This window comes from Saccopteryx bilineata, chromosome 1 (genome assembly GCF_036850765.1).
Source record: "Saccopteryx bilineata isolate mSacBil1 chromosome 1, mSacBil1_pri_phased_curated, whole genome shotgun sequence".
NCBI classification, from domain to species: domain Eukaryota; kingdom Metazoa; phylum Chordata; class Mammalia; order Chiroptera; family Emballonuridae; genus Saccopteryx; species Saccopteryx bilineata.
This window is the reverse complement of record NC_089490.1, coordinates 241,733,396-241,760,490: the sequence shown is the minus strand read 5'-3', so window position 1 is coordinate 241,760,490 and position 27,095 is coordinate 241,733,396. Positions and strand designations below refer to the sequence as shown.

At 43.1% G+C, this 27,095-nt stretch overlaps 1 protein-coding gene across 1 annotated transcript; it reads left to right on the top strand.

Annotated features, from left to right (window-relative positions):
• The first annotated feature begins 2,215 nt into the window (after positions 1-2,215).
• Positions 2,216-26,790, top strand: UGT3A2 (UDP glycosyltransferase family 3 member A2). The gene is given in 8 exon segments (XM_066253541.1): positions 2,216-2,460; positions 4,958-5,059; positions 10,244-10,358; positions 18,700-19,125; positions 19,587-19,698; positions 21,664-21,895; positions 23,385-23,604; positions 26,341-26,790. Coding segments are annotated over 8 exon segments (1,578 nt in total). The 5' UTR covers positions 2,216-2,366; the 3' UTR covers positions 26,618-26,790.
• The last annotated feature ends 305 nt before the right edge of the window (positions 26,791-27,095 follow it).

Here is a 27,095-nt window from a genome sequence, read left to right as displayed (position 1 = left end):
ATAGAGAATAACTCCCTAGGACGTGACTATCCACCATAAACCACTTTCAGTAAAAAAGTTTCCATTTCAGACCATCCTATGTGTTTACTTTAGGTCCGTGAGTCTATAAGGACACCATGCAGGCTTTCCCTGAGCTTGTCAGGTTAAGCATGTGGCCCTTTTTTATCCACAAACTAAAATGTGTCCAGAAAGAGAAAATCTGCATTATGGATGGAAATTTCGAAAAAGACTTCTGGTAGAAGGAAACTTTGACAACAGGAGAGGGACTCAAAAACATGAGGGACAAAGGTAACAGTCTTGGACAGGCTTCATTTCTGAGAGAGATGAGGGCGAAAGGGAAGGGTATATGTGTCACCTTTTCTGTATCCTTTCCTGTGTTGAGGGGCACGTAGGCTGCTTCCATATCTTGACTGCTCTGATAATGCTGCAGTGAACAGGGGGTGCTTATGTCTTTTCAAGTTACTATTTTTATTTCATCCAGGCGTGGAATTGCTGGGTCACATGTGTAAGGTATTTTTCCCCACCGAGAAGGAAGGAAGGGGCCAGAGCACCAAGTGTGGAATAACAAAAGGCTTTATTGAGTACAGAGCGCATCCCATCCGGCAAGGTTCCCTGGCCCCGAGGAAAGATGGAGGCCAGGGAAGTCGGTGGGAGATATTTAAAGGGGTCCTCTAGGGATGTCCGGCTAATATGACGTAGCGAAATCTCACTGGCTGACAGACAGTCGCTTTTTTCCAAAGGGCTCCTGCCAAGCTTCTTTTGGCACGCTTGCTTGTGGGTGGTCCTAGCCAAAGTTCGCAGGTCTGGGTTCCCCACGTGACCATCCCCCATTATTCACCGACCTTACAACATGATAGTTCTGTTTTTACTTTTTGAGAAAACTTTATACTGTTTTCTGCAGTGGCTTCCCCAATTTATCTTCCCTTCAACAGTGCCTAGGGGTTCCCTTTTCTCCACATCCTCACCAACACTCAATGTATTTTGTGGAGGTTTTTTTTGTTTTGTTTTGTTTTGTTTTGCTAACAGCCATTCTCATTGTGATTTTGATTTGCATTTCCCTGAGAGTAGTGATGTTGAGCACCTTTTCATGCACCTGTTGGCTATCTGTATGTCTTTTTTGGATAAATGTCTATTCACCAATTTTTTTATATTGAGTTATATGAATCTTTATGTATTTTTGACATTCACACTTTATCAGATATATGGTTTGTCACTATTTTCTCCCACTTGTTAAGTTGCCTTTTCATTCTGTGAATGGTTTCCTTTGCTGTGCAGAAGCTTTTTAGTTTGATATGGTCCCACTTGTTTATCTTAGCTTTTGTTGCCTTTGCTTTTGGTGCAAAATCAAAAAAATCATCACCAAGACTGCTTGCTGTCAAAGAGCTTACTGCCTGTATTTTCTTCTAGGAGTTTCCTGGTTTCAGGTCTTAAGTTCAAGCCTCTTCTGTGCCTGTTATAGAGTTGCACTAAAAACCGTCACTAAAGCCAATCTTGTTTTGAGGACAGAAAATGCAAAGATGAATTCTGGAGTTTGCATGCCCTGTCCTTCCCGAGTCTGACTGTATGTATGAAGGGCAGAGTTAAAGGATGTCCCAGCTTGTGTTTGAGGAGGCTCTAACAGATTCCTCAGTCCTGTGTGGTGATTGATGCTCACTCAGAATTATAGCCTCAGCTTTAGAGGTTCAGGCCTGGGGATAAAGACCTGAACTTGGAGACTTAGGACAGTAGCACCCTTTCATGGATAAACTACATCTATGAGAGAGGCTGTCATGATGTCATCCTGGAGTGGTAGGTGGATTTCTCTTAGGGATTCGCTTCCAGAGCAGAAACAAACCACTCCCAAGGACAGAGACTAGTGTCCTTGAGCTTGGGACACCAGCAGATCCTTGAAGCAGGTAGCTGGGGCAGCAGGAACTGGAGAGGGTAGTAGGTAACAGAAACAGTTAGATAGTTGCTGGAGTTCCCTAAGTTCAGGGAAGGGTCCATAAAACGGAGATGAGGCTCAGTCCCTGTTAAGTGGAACTGTCACAGACATGGTTTCATAAGTCCCCACCTTTCCTGGGTCGGAGCGTTTTTTATAGAGAGAGTGTGGGAATTAGCTGTCAGAGGGGTTAAGTATCAGCTGGCTAACCCCTCCTTCCCGCTAAGGGGGATGGGGACAGAGTACCTAGTGGGGCGTGCACCAAGGGCGGAGTGGCAGAAGGGCTGAGGGGGACCGAAGGGAGAGAATCAGGCGAGAGCCTCCTTTCGCCTCTTCGCAAGCTCTCACCAGCGTCTTTCCTCCCGTGCGGGGGCGCAGTTGCCTCCGCGTGGCCGCGCAGGGCCCACAGCGCAGGGCGCGGTCCGCTGCTTCTACCTGAGCGAGCATGGCTGGGCAGCGGGCGCTGCTGCTAGTGGGCTTCCTTCTGCTTGGGCTGCTGCTCTCAGAGGCTGCCAAAATCCTCACTGTGACTTTTATGGGTGAGTGCTTGACCGAAGAATTCAGACAGGTGCGTCCCGGGAAACCAATCCAAGGCTCTTGCAAACAGCGTTGGGCAGGTTTTGCCCCTTCCTGGAGGATGAAGAGATGGGCGCCTTTGTGTGTATGGTGAGGGGCTGGGGACAGATGTGTGGGTCAAGCCCGGTGCAGGGGGTCCCGGGCGGTCGCCTCCAGAGAGCAAGTGGACATTCAGAGGGAGGCAGCAGTTCCGGAGAGGGTGGCCCGCACGTACGGCCCCTGGAGGTCTGGGAAAGGGGCTTGGCGAGCAGCAGCAGCAGCTTTCTTTCTGAGATTTCACAGGAGCCAGGGTGGAGCAGGGAGGATGTTTAAAAGACAGGAGGGTGGAGTGTTGTTATGTAGAGGAAACCTGGAGATTTCAGGTGGGCTGAGGAATGGACCCTGGGCACCCCCCCCCCTTCCTTTCTGCCCTGCTGCTGGGCTTCTTTGAACGACTCTTGGGGCCGTTAATTCTGCATTTTGTGGCCTCAGTTTTATTTCCTTTACTTTTTGTACCAAAGTGAATAGAAGATAAAAGGGAAAAATATAGGAGGATAAAGGGGTCATCATAGAATAGAGCTCTCTCAAGACTATTTCAATGGACAGTCAGTGAGCTCTTTTAGATATCTTTCAGATCACCGAGAATTAGTGGATTTTTGAGCTAGAAAGAACCATAAATCCCCCGATTCGGTCCCCACGGTATTTTCCTGAGCGGGAAGTGAAGGGTTGGGGGAGAAAGTTGCCTTCTGCAAGAGCTCGCCGACATCTCTCACAGCCACACCTGGATTGACTCGGGCTCTCCAGCCCCAGGGTCCTCTCCACACCTTCTATCTCATGCCGTTTTCATTGGAGGGTTTTAAAAATCACTCTTAAAGAAACCCTGTAATTCCATTCCATTTGAAATTTTATTTTAAATCTCCCTGATTGTTAGTAGCAATGAAGTAAAAGAACTTACCCACCTCTTAAGAGCTCCTGTTCTCCTGCCTCAGATGCCAGGCAGACTGGTGTGGGGTGAGGGCCTGGAAGCCTCCTCTCCACCCCAGAATGCCCTTGAGCTCACAGAGACCCTTTATGACTGGGTGCATATGTGGTCACCATCTTCTTCCCAGTTTTTAGGTGTTTCAAGGATTAAAACGTGGGCAAAAGGTGTGGGAGATCTGTACTTTATATATCCCATTACTCCAGACTATACAAGTTTGGATATTCAAAAAAACACAACCCTCAGAAATAACCACACCATTCCTCCACACCAGCTCCACTCCTCTAACACTCATCTCCAAACTCTTCTCTCCTGGTCTTTCCCTGTGACTGGGACCTTAGATTCAAACAAAGGACTTCTGTTGAAACTGGTTCTAGGAGGAGACATTGATGTGATGGGACTTGAACCTCCCCTGAGAATCAATCTTCTCTTTCCTTAGGATCCCAAGATTGTCCTAGGGTGGGTGGATCCTCAGTCTCTCAAGTATGTAGGGCCCTGCAGGCCCACCCCATGCACTCACCGTTATCTTGGATGTTGTGACTTGATGTTCTGTAAAATTCAGGCTCTGACTGAGAAACGGCCTAGCAAATACATAAAACAGCCTACAAAGCCTTCAATCTCAAGGATTTTGACTTCAAGTGGTAGCTCCACATCCTTCTGCCCCAATCGCTGTTTCTGGGACTCATATTCAAATCCACACATTTCTGGTTCCTATACTAGCACAAATTTCCAAAGAGAAAGACTTCAGAAACGCCTCTCATTGATTGTCAGTTAGTTAGACCATCCACACTCACATGCCAACATTTCTAACAGTGCAGTTATTTCTATAGGACAGTGGTGTCTCCACTAAACCTTGGCTAAAATGCAGCATGTACCTTCGCGTCAGAAACCCCTTAAGGCATATGCACTGAGACATCGTCACACCGAGAGGGAGCCTATGAGTCACAAGAGGGAATATTTGATGGAAATCTGCCACAAGTGAGGGATTTGGGCCAGTAGTCTCTGGGTGCATGGCCTAGGGGGAATCTTTTTGGCTGAGAGAGCCATGAACACCACATATTTTAAAATGTAATTCCATGAGAGCCATACAACAACCTGTGTACCTTACACATTATCCAATAAAAATTTGGTGTTGTCCAGGACAGCTGTGATTGGCTCCAGCCACCCGCAACCATGAACATGAGCAGTAGGAAATGAATGGATTGTAATACATGAGAATGTTTTATATTTTTAACGTTATTATGTTTTTATTAAAGATTTGTCTGTGAGCCAGATGCAGCCATCAAAAGAGCCACATCTGGCTCATGAGCCATAGGTTCCCAACTCCTGGCCTAGGGGCTCACTCAGAGGGAGATGGAGAAATTGATCAAGTTCATCTCTTTTACTCAACATCAACTTTCTGTTTCAAGACCCCTTCTCTTCCTTATCTGGCTTTTTCATCCTATCAACCTCAGAACTTCTATTCTCATCATTACAAAAATGAAGTTGTTCATTGTTTCTAGGTGGAAGTCATTATCTACTGATGGACCGGGTATCTCAGATTCTTCACGATCATGGCCATAATGTCGCCATGTTTTGCCAGAGAGAAAATTCAGTAATGTCAGGTATCTTTTTCCCACTAATTCTTAATATCTTCCACTGCAGACAAAAGACAACAATGACTTTTGAGTAGATGGGCTTTTCAAATAGTTCTAAAAATTTAATTGGATTGTAAGAATGAAAAATGAATGTGTGCGTGTGTGTGTTTATATAAGGTGCTAGAAAACTTCTTAAATTTGTTGACTAGAGTTCCACACGCCGTAGTGTTATATTTTCCTCCCTAACCTGGACATCTACTTCATTCTACACAACCCTTCACATTATTACAGAATCTTTTGATAAATTTCACTTTATAACATGGCTTGAAAATATGTTGAATAGAAATGTTTGGCAATTTAGATTTCTAATAGGTAAGCATCACTTTCCTTTTTCTATAGCATAGATTACTTTTTTTTAAAATGATGTCTGAAATTTGAGGAAGCTTTCTCTGACAGTCATTTATGCAAATATGATGAGGCTCTATCGTTGAAATGATCTTGCTGTCTTGAAAATTCAGTGAATGCTCATGAGTTTATGAGTAGCGATTCTTTTTTTTTTTAATAGAGAAAAAGATAGGGAAACATTGATTTGTTCCACTTATTTATGTGTTCATTGATTGATTCTTGTATGTGCCCTGACTAGGAATAGAACCCACAACCTTGATATATGGGGATGACACTCTAACCAACTGAGCTACCTGGCCAGTGCTGGAGACTCTTTTGGGTCATTGAATCCAAACAATTTTCAGCTAATATCAGCACATAAATCTTACCAACTCTTTTCTGTTGACAGACAAGAAAACAGCAGCCCAAAGAACTTAAATAATTTACTCAAGGTCTCATGGTAGGTTAATGATTATGTTGGATATAGGACTTTAAGCTTTAGATTGCTCAATCTAACAAAACTGAAGTTTTGTTTTTAAAAAATCCAATGTTAAACAGCATCTTTGGGGAACAAAATTCTGATAAAGTATAAAACTTTAAAGGTGACTTCACTTTTTGTTATTGTTCAGATTGTTTCAAAACAGTATTTTTTTTCCTGTGAAAATTTCTTTTAAATGTTTTATTGTGGTAAATATACATAACATAAACTTGACAATGTCAAGTTGACTGACCCTTAAGTTCATTCCAATTGTGGTGCAATCATCACCACCATCCATTTTCAGGACTTTTTCATGATCATGAACTGGAACTCTGTACACATTAAACAATAACTGCTAGTTACCTATTGTCCTCTGCCCCTGACAACCATTATTCTACTCTATTTCTCTTATAATTCGACTATTCTGGATAGCTTATATAAATGGAATTATACAATACAGGCTGGGGATAAAGTAGGGTTACAGTTGTTTGTATAGAAAATAATACAATAGTTAATAAATATACTGCTTACAAAAATTAGGGGATATTTTATCGCTTCATATTCATTTTTGAAATATCCCCTAATTTTTGTGAGCAGTATAATAATGCAAGAGTAAACTGTGTTCCATGTACTCACAGCTGGAAACCTCCTTTTGTCCCAACCCGTACTTCTCCTTTGCTGTCTGACTTATTTCCAATGATATAATGTCTTCAAGTCTCATCCGAGTTGTAGCATGTATCAGAATTTTCTTCCTTTTGAGGGCTGAATAATATTCCAATATGTGTATATGTATTTAATTTATCCATTCATCTGTTGGTGGATACTTTTTTTCCATCTTTTGAATATTGTGAATAACGCTGCTCTGAATGTTATAGCATACAAACATTTGTTGGAGTTCCTGCTTAAAACCATTTTAGTCACCTTCTAGAATAAGCTCTATATTTTTTACTGAACACCATTTATAGGTATAATCTTTTACAACTGCCTTTACTGCAGATCTGATTAAACAGCTATATTGTATTGTTCTTTTTTTTTAAGACTTTTTAAAATTTTATTTATTGATTTTTAGAGAGAGAGGAATGAGAGAGAAAGAGAGAGAGAGAGAGAGAAGGGGGAAGAGCAAGAAGCATCAACTCCCATATGTGCCTTGAACCAGGCAAGCCCAAGGTTTCGAACCGGCAACCTCAGTGTTCCAGGTCGATGCTTTATCCCACTGTGCCACCACAGGTCAGGCCTATTATTGTATTGTTCTGAATTTTAAAAATTATAATTACATATAATTAAAATGTTAGATTAAAAATTAAATTGGTAGTTCCCCAGAACTTTGAGAAACTTTTAAAAGCTACAGACCTTGTATTTTGATGTTCTGCATGGGAATTCACTCTTATCCAGAGAAACAATTCACCCCTTTAACAAACATATTTGCATCAAAATCCATATACAGTTTGGGGAGTTCATGAATCCCTCCAGACTTATCGTTAAGTTTCTGTTTTAAGAGTCTAGAGTTTCTCCCAATATTCCCCAATAATGGGCATTTCTGAGGCTTTGAAGTAGCATATTCATTTGTCCCTTCAGGAGTAGAGCTTGGCTCAATGTCTGCAAATAAGGTGCATGTGGGATGGACATGAGTGTTGGAGGTACAGAGAGCAGAATGTAGTGGGAAGAGAATGTTCCCCAAAGATACTCCATGTCCTAATCCCTGGAACCAGTGAATATGCCGGATGGCGAAGGGACTTCGCAGATGTGGTTGTAAAAAGAGCTTGAGATGGAGAAATGATCCTGGATTGTCCCTATGGGCCCAATGTAATTCCAAGAAGTCCTTCTTTAAATACAGTGACAGGAGAATACAAAAGTAAATGTGATGGTGCTAAGAAAAGTCAGAGAGATGTGATTTGCCAATTGGAAGGAGGCCGTGGTCCAAGGAATGAAGAAAGCTGCTAAAAGCTGGAAAAGACAAGACAGTTCAACCTCTACATCCTTCAGAAAGAATGCAGGTCTGCCCCCACCTTGCTTTTATCCTAGTGAGACGTGTTTTGGACTTTTAATCTCCAGAACTATAAGATAATAAATGTGCATTGTTTTAAGCCACTAAGTTTACAGTAATTTGTTAAAGCAGCTGTAGGAAACTGATACAGCCTTTATAGGTGGTCAGAAGAACTACAGGAGGCATAAAAGGAAGTTGCTGAAGTGTCTACAGTTTGGGGGACACTGATGGCTGTGCCTATTGTATTACAATTTGGACAGACACCAGACGTTTTTGCCATTTGGGGTACTATGTGAGTCTGTACATGGCCCGTCAATGATCTCTCCCTGATGCACGCCAGTGCACTGGGGTTGGGATTGTTCCCACAACATCATGTCTCTGTCTCTCCAATGCATTTCTAGGTGATCTCTCATTTGGAATGAATGAGCATTACAGTTTGTCTTCAAGAGAAATTGCTCTGTCTGTAGGTGTAGATTCTACGTGTTTATAGAATATGAGAAGGTGAATTCAGGGTTTTCTTATGCTATCATCTTGGACTGGAAGCCCAGTATTATTTCTTGACAGTTTCAGGGATAGAGATTACTTTAACTGGCCAAATGATTCCCAGGAATTTAACAAGGGTACTGGACCTTGAGCTTTTGTGGAAGCAATCTCATAGCCCTTTGTGTGGGCCCCTTTGTGAGTGTTTTTCTATACTGAGCGAGTATGTCAGATTAATCTCCTTGGAAGAGTATGTACTCAGTGTAATGCCATACCCATGCTCCTGGAGAAAGCTGGATGTGGTGAAGGTCTTGCCAACAAAGGTCATGGCCAATCGTGAGATTGTGAAGTACCCAATGTGCAGCCAGTTAACTGTCCCTTCCAAGGTAAGGCAAACTGAAGTGGCAGGTTTGAAATAGGTGCTGAAAAGAACGTATTACCCAAATCTATGACTGCAAAGCCTTTTCCAGTAGATACTTGGAAAGACTCAGTAATTTCACTAAGACTGGTTATGGGAGCTTCAATGTATGGAATATACATTAACCTATTCCCAACTCCTACACACAATTTGGTTGGATGTTATGACTGAGGAAGACACACAGGCATTGAGAATATGAAATGTTCTACTCAAATAAGGATATTTTGGAAGAGCAGCTCAGTCTCCCAAGAAAATCTGAAAAATCACTTTCCAGAGCGAGGAAGAAGGACTGGCCTGAGTTTACACTGTGGGTAGTGGGTTGGGATAGGATGAGGGCTCACCCTCATTGACCTGACTTGCATGTTTTGAAACTCTCACTAGGGAGAAGGAACAGAGCACTCAGACTTTCTTACCAGTTTCCCCAAATGGGGCCCAGAAAAAGGAGAGTAAGATAGGGCTTGGAATCTGTCAGCAGTCAAACATCAAAAATGGACCCATATTATATTAGACATGGGTACTAGGGGAGGAGCCAAGTGTAAGTAGAGGTATAGAAAACTACAGTTTTTTTTTTTTTTTTTTTTTTTGCATTTTTCTGAAGCTGGAAACAGGGAGAGACAGTCAGACAGACTCCCGCATGCGCCCGACCGGGATCCACCCGGCACGCCCACCAGGGGGCGACGCTCTGCCCACCAGGGGGCGATGCTCTGCCCATCCTGGGCATCGCCATGTTGCGACCAGAGCCACTCTAGCGCCTGAGGCAGAGGCCACAGAGCCATCCCCAGCGCCCGGGCCATCTTTGCTCCAATGGAGCCTTGGCTGCGGGAGGGGAAGAGAGAGACAGAGAGGAAGGCGCGGCGGAGGGGTGGAGAAGCAAATGGGCGCTTCTCCTATGTGCCCTGGCCGGGAATCGAACCCGGGTCCTCCGCACGCTAGGCCGACGCTCTACCGCTGAGCCAACCGGCCAGGGCGAAAACTACAGTTTTAACGAAGCCATTTAGTACTTTTTACTGGAACAAATTACTATTTGGATGTATCAACTTAAGTAATAAAAATAAATGTATCCATGACAGAAAGAGCAGAGGCTATGGAATGAAAGAGACCTTTATTTAAATAATACTATCCCACTTCCAATGTATGCCACCTAGACAAATTATATGAAACTCAATTAATTTTGTTTTCTTCCCTCCCAGTGAGACAAATAGCCCTACCTTCAATAAAATCTTTAAATGGAAGCTTTTATTACTTTCAATTAAAAAGCATTCCTGAATCATTGTAAGGTTGTCAATAAATGTTTTCAGTTTATAAGATTGAATGAATAAGAAAGCAAACCAAACAATAATGGTTCAAAAGGCAACTATTCAAGTGCATGTAGATTTATTGGAACAAACAAATGTTGATATAATCAAGCTAATGTTAATCCTGTTGTGTGATATATTTAATATTTTTAAGTGATTGTTATTTTTCTAGATTTTAAGGATGTGGAAAAATCATACGAAGTCATCACTTAGTGTCCACCTGAAGATTATAACAAAGAATTTAAGAAGTTTTAAAATTTTCTCATTGAGGAAGCTTTGAATGGCAGGTATTTTCTTTTTCTTATTTGAACCAAATAATCACTATTTTAGTGATACAAATTAATAGGTAGGTACATGGATACTTAGACTGAGTTTATAAGAAAGTATGAATAAATGGATGGATGGATGGATGCATGCATGGATGATGGATGATGGATGGATGATGGATAGATGGGATGGATGATGTATGGGTGAACAAAAGGATAGATGACAGAGTGAGTTGTGTAAACAATTATTTCACACCAAATCATTCAGTCTGGTCAGTAGAGATTCTTCCTTACTATGCACTTTCCTCCTCCACTAAGAACATATGTGTATTTCTATAGAAAGTGGGGGTTGTTACTTCTAGGATCTCCTTGCAATCTTCTAACACAGAAACGTGGGCATCTCAACCCTCATTGTTGGTAGGAAAATCAGAGCTAATGTTTGCCACATATTTGTCATCCTTTTTTAACATATATATTTATTCATGGAGGGAAGACTTAAGAACATTGATATCCTAAGAATTGAGCATTGGGCCATATAAAGTCCTTTTTATTTTATTTTTTAATTTTTTCCAATTCTTATGTTGTAAGCTCTTAAAGTGCAAAACTTAAATTTTATTAAAATAGATTTTTAAAAAAAATTTTGTTTGGACAATTAATTTTAACAGGGTGACATTGATCAATTAGAGTACACAGTTTCAGAGAAAACATCTCCAGATCATTTTGACATTTGATTCTGTTGTATACCCATCACTCAAAGCCAAATTGTCCTCCACCACCTTTTATTTAATTTTAAATTTCTCCCATTTATTTGGTTTTCTTTTGCCCCTCCCCTCCCCCACCCCTCCCTCCCCTTTCTTCCTCTCCCCCCTCCCTCTCCTTTCTTCCCCTCCCCCTTCCCTCTCCTCATTTCCCCTACCCCATCCCATTCCTCCCTTCCCCTATCCCTGGTAACCACCACACTCTTGTCCATGCCCATGAGTCTCAATTCTGTGTCCCACCTATGTATGGAATGATACAGTTCTGTTTTTTCTGATTTACTTATTTCACTTAGTATAATGTTATCAAGGTCCATCCATGTTGTCATAAATGATCCTATGTCATCATTTCTTATGACAGATTAGTATTCCATAGTATATATGTACCACATCTTCTTAATCCAATCATATATTGAAGGGCTTTTTGGTTGTTTCCATGTCTTGGCCACTGGGAACAATGCTGCAATGAACATGGGCTGCATGTGTCTTTACGTATCAATGTTTTGAGTTTTGGGGGTATATACCCAGTAGAGGAATTGCTGGGTCATATGGTAGTTCTATTCTTAATTTTCTGAGGAACCACCATACTTTCTTCCATAATGGTTGTACTACTTTACATTCCCACCAACAGTGAATGAGGGTTCCTTTTTCTCCACAGCCTCTCCAACACTTGTTATTACCTGTCTTGTTGATAATAACTAGTCTAACAGGTGTGAGGTGGTATCTCATTGTAGTTTTGATTTGCATTTCTCTAATAGCTAATGAAGATGAGCATCTTTTCATATATCTGTTGACCATTTGTATTTCTTCTTGGGAGAAGTGTCTGTTCATGTCCTCTTCCCATTTTTTTAATTGGATTGTTTGCTTGTTTGTTGTTGAGTTTTATGAGTTCTTTGTAAATTTTAGATATTAGGCCCTTATCTGAGCAGTTGTTTGAAAATATTCAATATTATCTCCCATTTAGTTAGCTGTCTGTTTGTTTTGTTCTCAGTTTCTCTTGCTGTGCAAAAGCTTCTTAGTCTGATGTAGTCCCATTCATTTATCTTTGCCTTCACTTCCCTTGCCTTTGGAGTCAAATTCATAAAATTCTCTTTATGGCCAAGGTCCATGAGTTTAGTACCTATGTTTTCTTCTATGTAGTTTATTGTTTCAGGTCTTATATTTAGGTCTTTGATCCATTTTGAATTAATTTTGGTACAAGGGGACAAACTGTAGTCCAGTTTCATTCTTTTGCATGTGGCTCTTCAGTTTTCTAGCACCATTTATTGAAGAGGCTTTCTTTTTTCCATTGTGTTTTTTGCTCCTTTATCAAAGATTATTTGACCATATATATGTGGGGTTTTTTCTGGACTCTCTATTCTGTTCTATTGGTCTGACTGTCTATTTTTCTGCCAGTACCATGCTGTTTTGATTATCGTGGCCCTATAATATAATTTGAAGTCAGGTACACTGGTTCCTTGAGATCTGAATTTAATTCATTCTGTAACCAAGCTCATAAGTCAGTCAACTCATATATCAAAAAAATTTCTCCCATTTAAAATAACTGAAATAGATTTAATCCGTTCCAGCCCTGTAAAACATCCCCAAACCATCCTAAATTATAAAAAAGACATGTTTTTAATTAAGAAACACACATGTATACTTTACCAATGCATAACAAAATATATGAAATAAATGAAAGAAGTGTTATTTAGTACTGTATTCTTACCTTGGAGACAGATGAGTGTGGCTAGTGGAGGTGAATGGCAGAGGAGGAGGGAGGGAGGAAGGGATGCAGGCACTGTAGACACGTAAACTAAAACTGCACTTTCTTAACACTAAATGTAAACTAAAACTGCATTTTCTTTACTTTAAACAAAACTAAAACTGCAATTTTTTAAAATGAAACCACATAAACTTAATTGTAAAAAAATCCACTTTCTTAACTTTAACCTAAGCTTAACATTACATATTTTTCATTTAATCATTACCTGTTTTTGCCTTTTTGGCTGCACTTTTGGCACTTTCACTTTCAGGACTTTTGAATAAAAATCTATCCAAAGAGGTTTGCCTTTGCCTGCCTTTTAAAATGTTACGGAAATGTGACAAACAAGTGTCATTAAAAAGTGCTGAAGCACGACCATTTGAAACTTTATCTGGGTGTTTCTTTTCAATGAAACTTGAAAGCTTCTCCCACATTGCTAGCATGTCTTTAATTTCACTTGTAGAAATCACTTCCTCCTCCTCTACCTCTTCCTCACTACTAATCTCTTGCAGAAGCTCCGGATGTTGCATCATCCGTAGCTCCTTCAACTCCTCAGTTGAGAGTTCCTCCTCATGTTCCTCAAGGAGCTCGTTTACATGACCCTCATCTACCTCCAGACCCATCGACTTTCCCAGGGACACAATCTCCTCCAACGCTTCTACCTTGGTCTCAGTCTCTGGTTTGAATCCTTCGAAGTCTTATGTTGCTCTTTCTGATGGAGTCAGACAATTTCTGTAGGGATTTCTCATTTTTTAAAATTCGTGAGTCTCTCTCCTCTTCTCTCTGTAGTGTCTCTAGTTGCCTGTCTTCTATGTCACTAATTCTTTCCTCTACCTAGCCTATTCTATTAGCTAAGCTTGTTACCTCATTTTTCAGTTCATGTAGTTTTCATCTCTGGTTCCTTTTTATAGTTCAGTTTCTTTGGTGATGTATTCTTTTTGTTCATTGAATTGTTTCTTGAGCTCTCTAAATTGCCTTTCTGTGCTTTCTTGTATTTCTCTGAGTATTTTTAGGACTTCAATTTTTAATTCTCTGTCATTTAACTCTAAGGTTTTCAAGCAATTGAAATTTTTTTCTAGAGATTTTTCATCATCTCTCTGAGCTACATCTCTGTCTTTTGTATCCATGATATTTGATTTCTTTTTTCTTCATGGCATTTGAGAGTGGTTTTGTTAATACTACTAATAAGGGATAATTAAAAATAAAAAAATTGAAAGGTACAGTGAAAAGATGAAAATTCTGTTATAATAAGTGGAACAAAAACTACAGAGAACAGGGAGCCAGAACTGAGGGAAAATGACAAAGAGATAAAAAATGAAGTAAAAAACACACAAAATGCCACAAAGAAAAATATGAATCCAAAGTAAAATAATTTGTTGATAAATGACAATTGAATGAGAAAAAAAGTTAAGGTTTTTGAAGTGTAACCCTCATAAAAAAACAAGAATGAAAAATGTAACAACTATGGATAATGAAGTTCAAAAGAATAAAAAGGAAGAAGATATAATGACCAAAGTGGAAAAGAACTTATTAAAAAGGTAATTTTTTCCCTGGTTTTGAGAGGTAGCTTCTTTTTTTTGAACAGCACTGCAAAATGGACGGTTTTTATAAAAAGGTTCACCAGCATGGCCTTAGAGCCTCTTGTTCTGCAAACAGTGGCTGGGGCAACCTCACAGCTAAGTCCCCAAGCTGCTGGATGCTGTGCTACAGGTTTTGCCCCTGTGTGGCTCTTGAGCAGAGAGATTTGCTGTTGTGTCACAATGGCAATGATGTAGGTTTGGCCTCAGTCCATTGGTAGGTGGGGATTGTTAGAGTTTGGAGGCTCCGGCAATGGTAGACTCAGTTAGTTTTCCAGGTGCCTCTCTACACATCTCTCCTTCCTGAACTAGCACCATGAAAGCTGGAATGCCCACTAGTGGGCAGGAGGGACCAGATTGACCAGCACTGCAAAAGTGGGCAGTTTTTATAAAAAGGTTCACCATCACGGCTCTAAGAACAGCCAGGTGCTTCCTCCAGTACCACTCAAAGCACAGTTCTGGGTTGTGCTGTGCCAACCAGAGCCACCAGCAAGAACAGAGAGGGCTGGGAGCTGGTTGCAGGTCTGGCGCCTTTCTAAGGGCCAGTGGACAGGTCTAGCACATCTCAGGAGCCTTCCTAAGGGCCCCCAGGCACGTCTAGTATGCCTCAGTGCTCCGTGGATCTAATCTCCACAGGCTTCTCCCTTATGCCCTGTTTGGTAGCCTGCAGCAAGCCATGTGTGCATGTAGCCACCACAAGTTCCGCAGCGCACATGGAGGTCTGCTCCTGCCCACTTAGGCACACAATGCCTGTGATCTCAGTCAGTGCTGGAATGCAGGAATGCGCTTTGAGACCTGTATCAGCTCATAGAGGCGCCCTGCCTGGACAGGTCCAGGCCTAGGGATCCCAGCCCTTGTGCACTTCCTGTGCTGTTGGTTGGGGAGCCAGGACTACACAAAAACGCTGGCTGCAGCCCATGCAGATATTCACCGCTAATACTCTTGGGCTAAGCCCTTTAGCTCGTGAGCACGTGTGCCTATGCCAGAGGCACCAGGTGGAGCCACTTGCACACCGCCCGTGATTGCAGACCCAGAAGCGCACAAAGCTGCTCCTTCACCAGCCTCCGTGGGCAACCCACACAGGCAACTTCTGTAGGAGCCTGCCTCCCGTGCTCACCCTGCATCTGCATCCGCATTCTCAGGCCTAGCAGGCATGCTCTCATTGACTTGATTATCCGCCCTATCCCAGCTTCTTCCCTCTGCCCCAGATCCTTCATCTCTCTCGGTTCCAGACGAAAATGGCCCTTCTCGAGATCAGTGAAGAAAGTGGAATACTCTGTTCTCCATCTTATTTCCTTCAGAGTGGATTATATATTCAGCCACCTTTTCATCCAACCATACCTTTGTCTGGTGTGTGTATATTTCAGATGCTCCTGAGATTTTTTTCTGTCTTTAGTTGTTGAATTTGTTGAAATTTCAAGGAGAGAGATCAGGAGCACCCCTCACGATGGCATTTCTCTGACATCACTCCCTTTTTATTTTTTTAAAAGATTTTATTTATTGATTTTAGAAAGAAAAAAGAGTCTGACCTGTGGTGGCACAGTGGATAAAGCATCGACCTGGAATGCTGAGGTTGCTAGTTCAAAACCCTGGGCTTGCCTGGTCAAGGCACATGTGGGAGTTGATGCTTCCTGCTCCTCACTTCTCTCTCTCTTTCTCCTCTCTAAAAGGAATAAATAAAATCTTTTAAAAATGTTTAAAAAAGAAAGAAAAGAGAGAGAGAGAGAAGGGGGAAGAGAAGGAAGCATCAACTCATAGTTGTTACTTCTCATATGCAACGTTCCAGGTCCACACTTTATCCACTGTGCCACCACAGGTCAGGTGGAAAGTGGTTTTAAATAGCCATCACCCTCATGCAAATAAAACATGAAGCTGACTCCTTATGCTTCATTTGGAATGGAAAGGAACATATAATTTCTTAATCTTAGACATAAAAATGGAAAGACAGAAATCCATGTCTATCTCTATAAATTACAGTAGTCTCACCTTCTTATTATTTTTCTTTTTTTTTTTTTACTTTAAAAATTCTACTTACTCTTCATGGTCCTGCTCAAATAAGATTTAAAAGAAATTAAAAAATATATTTTTGGCCCTGGCCGGTTGGCTCAGCGGTAGAGCGTCGGCCTGGCGTGTGGGGGGCCCGGGTTCGATTCCCGGCCAGGGCACATAGGAGAAGCGCCCATTTGCTTCTCCACCCCCCCCCCCTCCTTCCTCTCTGTCTCTCTCTTCCCCTCCCGCAGCCGAGGCTCCATTGGAGCAAAGATGGCCCGGGCGCTGGGGATGGCTCCTTGGCCTCTGCCCCAGGCGCTAGAGTGTCTCTGGTCTCGGCAGAACGATGCCCCGGAGGGGCAGAGCATCGCCCCTGGTGGGCGTGCCAGGTGGATCCCGGTCGGGCGCATGCAGGAGTCTGTCTGACTGTCTCTCCCCGTTTCCAGCTTCAGAAAAATACAAAAAAAACCTATATATATATATATATATATATATATATATATATATATATATATATTTTTTTTTTTTTTTTTTTTAATTAAGTCTTCCTACTCAAACTGAAGGACCACAGTACCTCCTGTATAGGTCTGACCTAACCTACTCATGTAACATTTAATTTATTTTGTCTTGCTGATTAGTTATATATTTTTATTTATAATATATATGTAGTATATATATTTATATTTATATATTATTATATGCTTTGTCTCTTCTCCCTTAGTTTAATATTTTTAAGAACAGGTTTGAGTAACTATGCATTCTTGAAAACTTTTAAATTAATTTTAAGACCATGAGTTATCTTTTAGGAATTTTTCTAGCATAACTGAAATTATCCAAAATATTTAGCAATCACTCTGTTTGTTATGTGAAATCTTAAAAAATTGAATAACTTTAACCAATCTCTTCTGTTGTGTGACTTGCAGTTGATCCTAATGATCAAGCCAAGATCTGCATATTGTTAATGAGTTCTCAGCCTCTGGGTCTTCTTTGTCCCGGAGGCAATGGTGCAATGTGTACAGTTGGTGTTGATTCTCTGAATCCTCCCTGCGGCCCCTGGTGTCTTGAGCTGTGGCACCTGTTACCTCTGATAATTTGGCATAGTGTAGACGGTTATCCTCATTTATTTCCCTGTGCTTGTACAAATAGGAAACAGGGTTACATTCTATACAGGAAGCGATCGGAAAGCATTGCAAGAAGAAAATCCCATAGGCAAAGTCTGAATTACACATCAGTAAAGCTTTGCCATTATCTTCTCTGTTCACTGCAGCCAATACTGAAGAAGAATTAAGTGTTCAAAAATCAAGCTTTTTTAAATTGCTTAACCCATGGACATAGAAATTTGAACTTCCAATTTTCAGCTGGGATTCTGTGTTCTAATATGATCAAAGAGTCCCTTGGGTGAGAGAGACTGTCATTTACAGAATATACAGTGGTTTATAAAAATAGCCTATATCATCAATATTTATGGGACTGTGTCACTAAATGACTTCCAGAGTTTGGCAGAGTAAACGGCAAAATCACTCATAGTATGTTGGTATGAAGATAAAGGTTGAGAACATCAGGGGATACACCAAGCAGAAAGAAGTCTGCGAGGTCTGCTATGGTCAGAGATGGCACCCAGAGCAGAGGGCCCAACACAACCATTTGTTCTCAGTTAATGTGATTCAGTAGTGCCCATGGGTTTCAAGAATTGACAGTTCAAAGATATATTTTCTAATGAACTGGAGTAGATAGTGCTTGGGATTTGGAGTGAGTAGGAACGGGGAGGAGAGGATGGGGCTACTCTTTGGAGCAGAACATCTGCTCAGAGTGGCCAAGAAGAGGGTGTTCAGGATCGACCAGGAGGGCGACTGCTACATGTGCTCTTCATTACCTAGGGCAGGGGTCCCCAAACTACGGCCCGCAGGCCACATGCGCCCCCCTGAGGCCATTTATCTGGCCCCCACCGCACTTCTGGGCACCTGTTTCATTGGTGGTCAGTGAGAGGAGCATAGTTCCCATTGAAATACTGGTCAGTTTGTTGATTTAAATTTACTTGTTCTTTATTTTAAATATTGTATTTGTTCCCGTTTTGTTTTTTTACTTAAAAATAAGATATGTGCAGTGTGCATAGGGATTTGTTCATAGTTTTTTTTTATACTCCGGCCCTCCAACGGTCTGAGGGACAGAGAACTGGCCCCCTGTGTAAAAAGTTTGGGGACCCCTGACCTAGGGTATTTCCTATAGAGCCCAGGATTCTTTCCTGTGCTGTGAAATTCACACCAACAAACACTTATCCCTTATGTCCCTTCTTATAGACATAGATTTGAAAATTCATTACAATTGATGCAACTGCTGGCGCTTCAGTGCAGCCATGTGCTCAGGAGACATGATCTCATGGATTCCCTAAAGGATGAGAACATCGACCTGGTGATAGCTGACAGTTTTGACTACTGTTCATTCCTGGTGGCCGAGAAGCTTGGGAAGCCATTTGTGTCTGTGCTCACCGCCACGTTTGGCACGATGGACCTCGGGCTACCGAGCCCAGTGTCTTATGTGCCAGTGTTCTATTCCTTGTTAACAGATCACATGGACTTCTGGGGCAGAGTAAAGAACTTTCTAATGAGCTTGAACTTCTTCAGGAGGCAATGGCTGCTGCAATCTACGTTTGACGACACCATCAGGGAGCATTTTCCGGAAGGCTCTAGGCCAGTTTTGTCTCATCTCATAAGGAAAGCAGAGCTGTGTTTTATTTTATTTTATTTTATTTTATTTTATTTTATTTTATTTTATTTTATTTTATTTTATTTTATTTATTTATTTTGTATTTTTCTGAAGCTGGAAACGGGGAGAGACAGTCAGACAGACTCCCGCATGTGCCCGACCGGGATCCACCCGGCATGCCCACCAGGGGGCGACGCTCTGCCCACCAGGGGGCGATGCTCTGCCCCTTTGGGGCGTCGCTTTGCCGAGATCAGAGTCACTCCAGCGCCTGGGGCAGTGGCCAAGGAGCCATCCCCAGCGCCCGGGCCATCTTTGCTCCAATGGAGCCTAGGCTGCGGGAGGGGAAGAGAGAGACAGAGAGGAAGGAGAGGGGGAGGGATGGAGAAGCAGATGGGCACTTCTCCTGCGTGCCCTGGCTGGGAATCGAACCCGGGACCTCTGCACGCCAGGCCAACGCTCTACCACTGAGCCAACCGGCCAGGGCCCTGTGTTTTATTAACTCTGACTTTGCCTTTGAATTTGCTTGGCCTTTGCTTCCCAACACTGTGTATATTGGGGGCATAATGACAAAGCCTAGTAAGCTGGTATCACATGTAAGTACCACCTTGGCTGAACGTGGATGTCATACAAAGGGCTTTGGAGGTTTTGTGGGTGCCCCTGGCAGTGGAATACTGGGGCTGATGGGGTGAAACCAGGGAGGCACCTGAGGCATATTTTTTAAGGAAGTACTCACTTGCAAGGCCATGCAGGTACACTGTTAGTGCTTGAACACCCCTGAGATTGAGGGCCTCCTTAAATGGTCCTCTTGGCCTTATGTTGGCCTTGTCTGTTGGGGTAAGCCTTTTAATATGTGGGCATTTTCGTATGCATTTTTTATGATCATATGTGCAGGAAGTGCATTGTAAGCATGTCACATGCAGGGATTATTGGGAGATAAGTGACTCACCATGAAACACACAACATTGTGAGAAACATGGTGTAGCCAAGGTGGGACTGTATGGGCCTGACAGTGAGAGCTGCAGGCCCCATCTCCAGCGTCCCCAGCCTGCCAAGCCCTGGTTCCTAACTCCACCTCCTGATGGGACGAGTCTGGGTCAAGCCTGGGCATTAGAAGTTGTAAAAGCTGCTCAGTTCATTTGAATGCAAAGCCCAGACTCAGAGTCCCGGCCATGGAAGTTTTCAAAATGAAGGGGAGCTGAAATGAGTGGGCTGCCTGCTGCCCATCAGCACAGGGTTGCCGTTTTGTGAAATGTGTATAGTGTGATGGTCTCCATTTTTTTTTTAGGAGACAGAGGCTTGGGTGCTGTACCTGATTTCCCCACTACCATCCACGTCAGAGCCAGGGAGCGCGCTGATTGGGCCTGGGCCTCCAGGGGCATGTCCACCCTACTTCTGCTGACCTTGCACTGAGTGATCAGGAAGATTTGGGTAGTGACTCATAGGCTGGTTGTGCTCTGACTTGATGGCAGGATCTTTTAGGAATGGAGCTGGGAGGAGAGGGGGCCCACAGTGCCGAGGTAGAGTGGAAGATTCTATCACACAAATGTAGTCAGGTCAGACTGCAGGAGGACCCATCCAGCAGGAGGGTATACCAGGTTGTGGCCACAGCACGGGGGACAGACTTTTTAGACAGGAGCAGAATGGGAGGAAGGGTTGTAGGTCTGTGACATGGTGGGCTTTAAAAAAATATTTTGTCCTCTCTGTTTTCCAATTTTTATATCCTATCGCTTTCATGGTAATACAAGAAGATCAGGCTATTTTCAAAGTGGTCTTTTGAGATGATAAATCAGACACTGTCTTGCTAGAAAGAATCACCTTCAGAGGATGAAGGTCTGTGAACTGGTGGCAAGTCACAGATGTCCAGAGGGTATAAATAAATATTTGAAAGTCAGAATTAGCAAAACTGTGTTAATACCAAGATTACATTAGGTTCCCCTGCCTGAAGGACTGCATGGTGGACTTGAAAAAATGAGGTGCCCAAGTCTAGACTTGCTGCTTCTTAAAAATCTCATGGGGGTATATTCTATAACCCCGTGGATAAACCACTGAGGGAGAAGGTGAATTACAAAGATCAGAGGCCGAGACTCTCACAGGGTATCATGGTGCACTAGCCGCGAGAGGGGAGGAGTCTTCTACCTCTTCTTATGCCAGCAGGCTTCTCCCAGCTTCCCCACTCAACCCCCCGATGGGCCGCCTCCCTCCGTCTGACTGTCACTCCCACCAGCAATGTTCCCGACACTGCCACCTCTCCTCTGGCTTCGGAAAACTCCCCAGTAACCATGTCTCAGTGGACCTGAAATGAGTAGAGGGTCTTGGATTGCTCTGGCACTAGCCTTAGGGTTTCCAAGACAAAAGATGCTCCCACCAACAGCATGGTTGTGAGCATAATGCAGAGAGTGCAGAACTGTCTGCGGAGGGTGATGTGACCATAGTTTCAGGACTGTGAGCCCAGAAGTGACAAAAGGGTATGTTAATAAACAGCCTTTCTCTCATTGCATGGCTGACTAGGCTTTTGTGACAAATTTGTTTGCCTTCTTTCCTTTCTTACCTCTTTCCAGGAATTTGAGACTTTCATCACCAAGTTTAGAGACTCTGGTTTTGTCCTTGTGGCCCTGGGCTCTATGGTGAGCATTGCTAAATCCAGGGAGGTTCTTAAGGAGATGAACAGTGCCTTTGGTTATCTGCCTCAAGGGGTGATATGGAAGTTTAATCCTTCTCATTGGCCCAAAGATGTCAAATTGGCAACAAATGTGAAAATCATGGACTGGCTTCCTCAGTGTGACCTCCTGGGTAAGGACTGCCCAGGTGTGCCTCTCTCCTTTTGTGTCTGTGTGTTTAGGGCTTATCACGGCGCTAACCTTTATTTGGGAAATCCCTCAGGACAAGAGGAGCAGCACTTAGCTAAGGCTAAGTGTCCCAATGGCAGACGTGCAGCAGCCAGCTGGAGTTCATGGGAAATCAGGCCACACTTCCAATGAGATAAGATGGCTAAACAGCCATCTCCCTTTCATTCTTTTCTGTCTCAGGTCCACTATTGGCCACCATCAAAGTCACCTTGATGTACTGCATTTGGTCTTGAATAAGGTCACCCAGAGTCCAAAACCATTGGTGACTCTGAGAACACATACCAGGGTGCTTGTTGCCACTATACTTAGTGGCTTTATGAACACCTATACATCCATGTGATCTTACACACACACACACACACACACACACACACACACACACACACCCCTCCCATCTTTCCACTCAGAGATACATCCTAAGATACTAAAGTGTGAGCAACTCATACCTTTACATCATTGATGCCAATAGTGTCTTTGTGTTGTGCCAAAATACCTGAGTGCCAATCTGAGCACCATTCTGAGCAATCTCCTGGCCAGTTATTTGATGCACTGAATCGCTGGTCCCAGAGTCCCCTCCTCCTCCCCACACAGAAGGTTTTCTTTTTGCCCAGTGCTACTTCTTAGAGACTCCTCACAGCCATAGCTGCTGAGTGGATCCGAGGCTCAGAATCAAGATTACCACTCAAAACAAACTGTGGAGTTTAAGGAACATATCTTTGGAGACACATCTGCAAGTGAATTTCTTTAGGTCGGGTTGGGACATAATAATTCTCATTTCACAGAAGAGACAAGAGATTTGGACGCACACCCCAGCTGAGTGGCACAGGCTGAGATTAACTCTTTGTTATTCACAGTCATTTTAGTTACCTTTAAATGAAGGCAAGATGGAGTGGCAGAAGCTGGAAATACTGAGTCATAGGGTCTCTGCTTTCAGGGGGCTTCTCATGTATTTGAGGAGACATCACATACAGTGTAAGTTTTATGAGTGCCCTAGGAGTTGTGATGTCAATGAATGAGCCAGGAATTCATAGAAGGGGGAAATTAAGAGAAGATTGCTCTAAAGAGGGGGGGGGGGAGAGAACAAACATGAAAGCATCAAAGAGAGGCACTGGATAGAGTGGATGATGGATTGATGGATTGATGGATGATGGATGGTGGATGATGGATGGATGGATGGATGGATGGAGATATGTGCCTTGCTTTGCATTATTCTCTACAGAATTCCTTGACTGTGTTCTGGCTGAGGCAAGAACAAGTCTTGGAATCATGTATGTTGGAATGTACACCTTAGATGTGTCTCAAGTTAAATCATCTTTACAGTGTTCACAGTACATCTGGAGATTCCTGGGTTTATTCCTTTGCCCTTGCTACTTTCCCTGGTGTTTCCTGGTGTTCATCCTAAAATGTTCTGCTGTTTTTCTTATTTGCAACAGCTCACCCTCGCATCCGTCTTTTCGTCAGCCATGGTGGGTTGAATAGCATAATGGAGGCCATCCAACATGGTGTGCCCATAGTGGGAGTTCCCATCTTATTAGACCAGCCTGGAAACATGGTCCGAGTAGAAGCCAAAAAGTTTGGTGTCTCCATCCAGTTCGACCAGATCAAGGCCAAGACATTGGCTCGGAAGATGCGGGAAGTCATAGAGGACGAGAGGTAGGCAGCTGTCGGGGCTGATGGTCTCAAGGGTGAACGGAGACAGCAGAAGCATAGGGCACTGTGAGGGTCTTTGCATAGAAGCTGAAACTTGTTCTCCTCTGAGAGCAAGACCAGGCAATTTAGGTTAGATGCTGAGTACAATTTTCTACCTTCTGGGTTGTGGGACTCCTGAACTACTTCCACAGGGCATCCTTGCCAGGTCTTTACTTTGGAGGTGCTGGTAGTAGAATTCCAACTGAGGCAGGAGGTTGCCTTTCTGTCCCCTGGTTCGTGACACTGCTCCACACCTCAGGCCCTTGGTCTGAGCAGCTCCCTCCTCTTCACAGGGCTCCTCCATGAGCTTTGGGCGCCAGCTCTCCCACAGCCTCCCTGGAGAGGCCATCAGTCTGACAGTCTTAACTAGATGGCTCCCTTATCCATCCCAATCTTAATTTATCACTTCCACTTGACACTACCCAGGATCTGTAGTTACCCGATTTCTTTAGCCCTTTTAACTTCTCATCTGCTCTCCTACCCTGGGAAGTCAATCTGAAGGGCTGCCTCAGTTTCCCCTCTGCCCCCAGGGCCCAGCACAGAGTAAGTGTGATGAATTTCTGTTTCGTGAGTCAGTAAAAAGGACCCACGGACTTCCTGTGTAAGTTCCCATCCAGCACCACCATGTCACGTGAAGAGAAACATGTATATTTCTTTTCTATAACTGAGAAGGACTGAATAACAGGGTTTCAGGCTACAATCCCAAACCAGATCTCAAGACTTAACCTATGACCTTGCACACAGGAGAGCTGCATGTAGTTCTAGCTGAATGACAGTGAAACAACCACACAGCCTAAAGTTCTCAGCCCTAGAGATGTTGTTAAGCTCTAGGGGGCCTGAATACCACCAACATTTTATATATACAGTGGTACCTTGACACACGAGCATGTTAAATCACGAGCAATTTGAGAGACGAGCAGTCACTTGTGGGATTTTTTGCTTTGAGTCTCAAGTAGATATTTGAATCAAGAGCTTCTGCCACCCTCCACTAGATAGCCTGCTGAACATTCTGAAAGGGAAGAAGAAACAAACTTCTATGGAAAGGTTTTTGTTGAAATGGCCTCTAAGTGAAAGTGAGGAAAGTGTGGCAAAAAAGCCAAAAGTCAGTGAAGAAGATGATGATAAATAGCAATTAAATTTAGCAATAAAGTTACATATCATACATAGTGTGTAAGTTAAAATTTCCAATTAAATGTAGTGTTAAGTGTGTAGAGAGTAAGTTATGTTAGGCGATAGCGCACAAAATAAAAACCTCCCCGCCAGTCTCTTCCCCCTCTGCCAGCATCTTCCCCTGACTTTGAAGGTAAATATACTTTATAAACCAGTTTATTTCTTTACATTCTCTCTTATTATGTGTGTGTATACATATATATATATATATTTGTTATTTATAAAGTACATTTTCTTATTTAAAAGCATATAAAAAATTTGTGTGGTTCTTGGAGGCCAGAACAGATTAATTGTACTCCCATTAATTTAAATGGGGAAATTTGATTTGATACATGAACAAATTGAGTCACAAGCTCGGCCATGAAACGAATTGAACTCATGTGTCAAGGTGCCACCGTATTTGGTATCTTGTGTTGAAAATGTTTAGTTTCTGATGAATGAGTTTTTAACTTCCATTGGATTCTCAAACACCAAGGCCCAAAGGCCATCACCCACTGAGCCCTGTGAAGGAGTCATTTGGGCTGGGCAGGTCCCCAGGTACTGTGCATCGGGACCAGCTACATGATTTATGATGCCCAATTTAAAATGGACATATGAGGCCCTTTGTTATTAAGTTGAAGGATTTTAAGATAATGACAGCAGAGGATTGGATCAAGCACAGGACAGGTCTCAGCGTGGCCTGTGCAAATCTGCAGCCCCGCCCTGACACCAGCACAGGCAGAGGCAGATTTAAGGGTGGGCACACATAAATAAAAAAAGCAAATATTTTTTTATTTATTTAAAAATATGGTCAACATGTATTTTCATTTTTCCTCTCTCTTTTTTTTAAGGGGCCCAATATTTTTTTCTTCTGCACCCGGGGCCTCAACCGACCTTAATCCGCCTCTGAGCACAGGTTGGTGTGATGCTCAGCAGGGGCCGGAAGTGAGGGCGTTATCTGGTCCACAGTCCCTGGAGTCACATTTGTCACCTACCCTAGACACCAGCACAGAGTAGGCTCTCTCTCTCTCTCTTCATCCTGCACAACTTTCCCATTGTATATCATAGCCTCTTTGGCATAGAGACTAGTCCATATAGTCTTAGTCACTTTTTTTATAGTTTAGCACTTTTAGCACTAAGCAGGGATCTTTACATGTAGGTATCAATTTGAATTTTTCTTTTTTTTTAAACATTTTTATTTATTAATTTTGAGAGAGAGAGAGAGAGAGAGAGAGAGAGAGAGAGAATGAGAGAGAGAAAGAGAGAGAGAAAGAGAGATAGGAACATCAGTCTTTTCCTGTATGGGCCCTGACCAGGGATCAAACTGGCAACCTCTGTGCTTCAAGACAACGCTCTTACCAACCGAGCTATTTTGCCAGGGCAGTTTAAATTTTTCAAAGGGACCCAGGTGGACATTGGCAAGGCCAAATCAACACTTTTCCTTGAAAGGGAGTCCTTTGGGCACATGGTGAAAAGTGTGTGTGTGAGGCACGAGGTCTCTAAGACTTCCGAGACCACATGAGTAACACCCACCTGTGCATCTGCCAACAGGTACAAACCGGCAGCGGTGGCCGCCAGCGTTGTCAGGCGCTCCCACCCCCTGACTCCCACCCAGCGGCTGGTGGGCTGGATCGACCACATCCTCCAGATAGGGGGCGCGGCACACCTCAAACCCCATGGCTTCCAGCAGCCGTGGTATGAGCAGTACCTTCTGGACGTTTTCTTGTTCCTGCTGCTGGTCACCCTGGGCACCAGGTGGCTCTGTGGGAAGATGCTGGGCATGGTAGCCCTGCAGCTCTGTGGGGCCAGGAAGCTGAAGAAGGCCTGAAAGCACAGAGCAGGCTTGGAGGGGGCAATGGGGAGCCACCAGTTCTCTGAAAACTTTCCCCAGCTCACACCAGCCTGCTATTCCCCCTGTTTAGAAAGTCTTATGAAGCAACCTTGGTCTTCCTTCCTTCCTTTCTTTCTTTTTTTTTTAATTATTGTAAAATAAACGTCACATAAAATTTGCCATTTTAACTACCGTACCGAGTATTCAGTTCAGTGGTATTGAGCACATTCATATATTTGTGCAACCATCACTACCATCCACTTCCAGAACTGTTTTCATCTTCCCAAACAAGGATTGTGCACTGAATAAACAGTAATTCCCTATTTCCCTGCCCCCACCCCAAGCCGCCGGGAACTTGCATTATACTTCCGGCATCCACGGATTGGGTCTTGGCATCTTGATTTGCCCCTCATCAGGGGACCCCTATCCTCAGGCTCAAGCCTTCACCAGACGGCCCCACCTTCCTCCTCTTCCT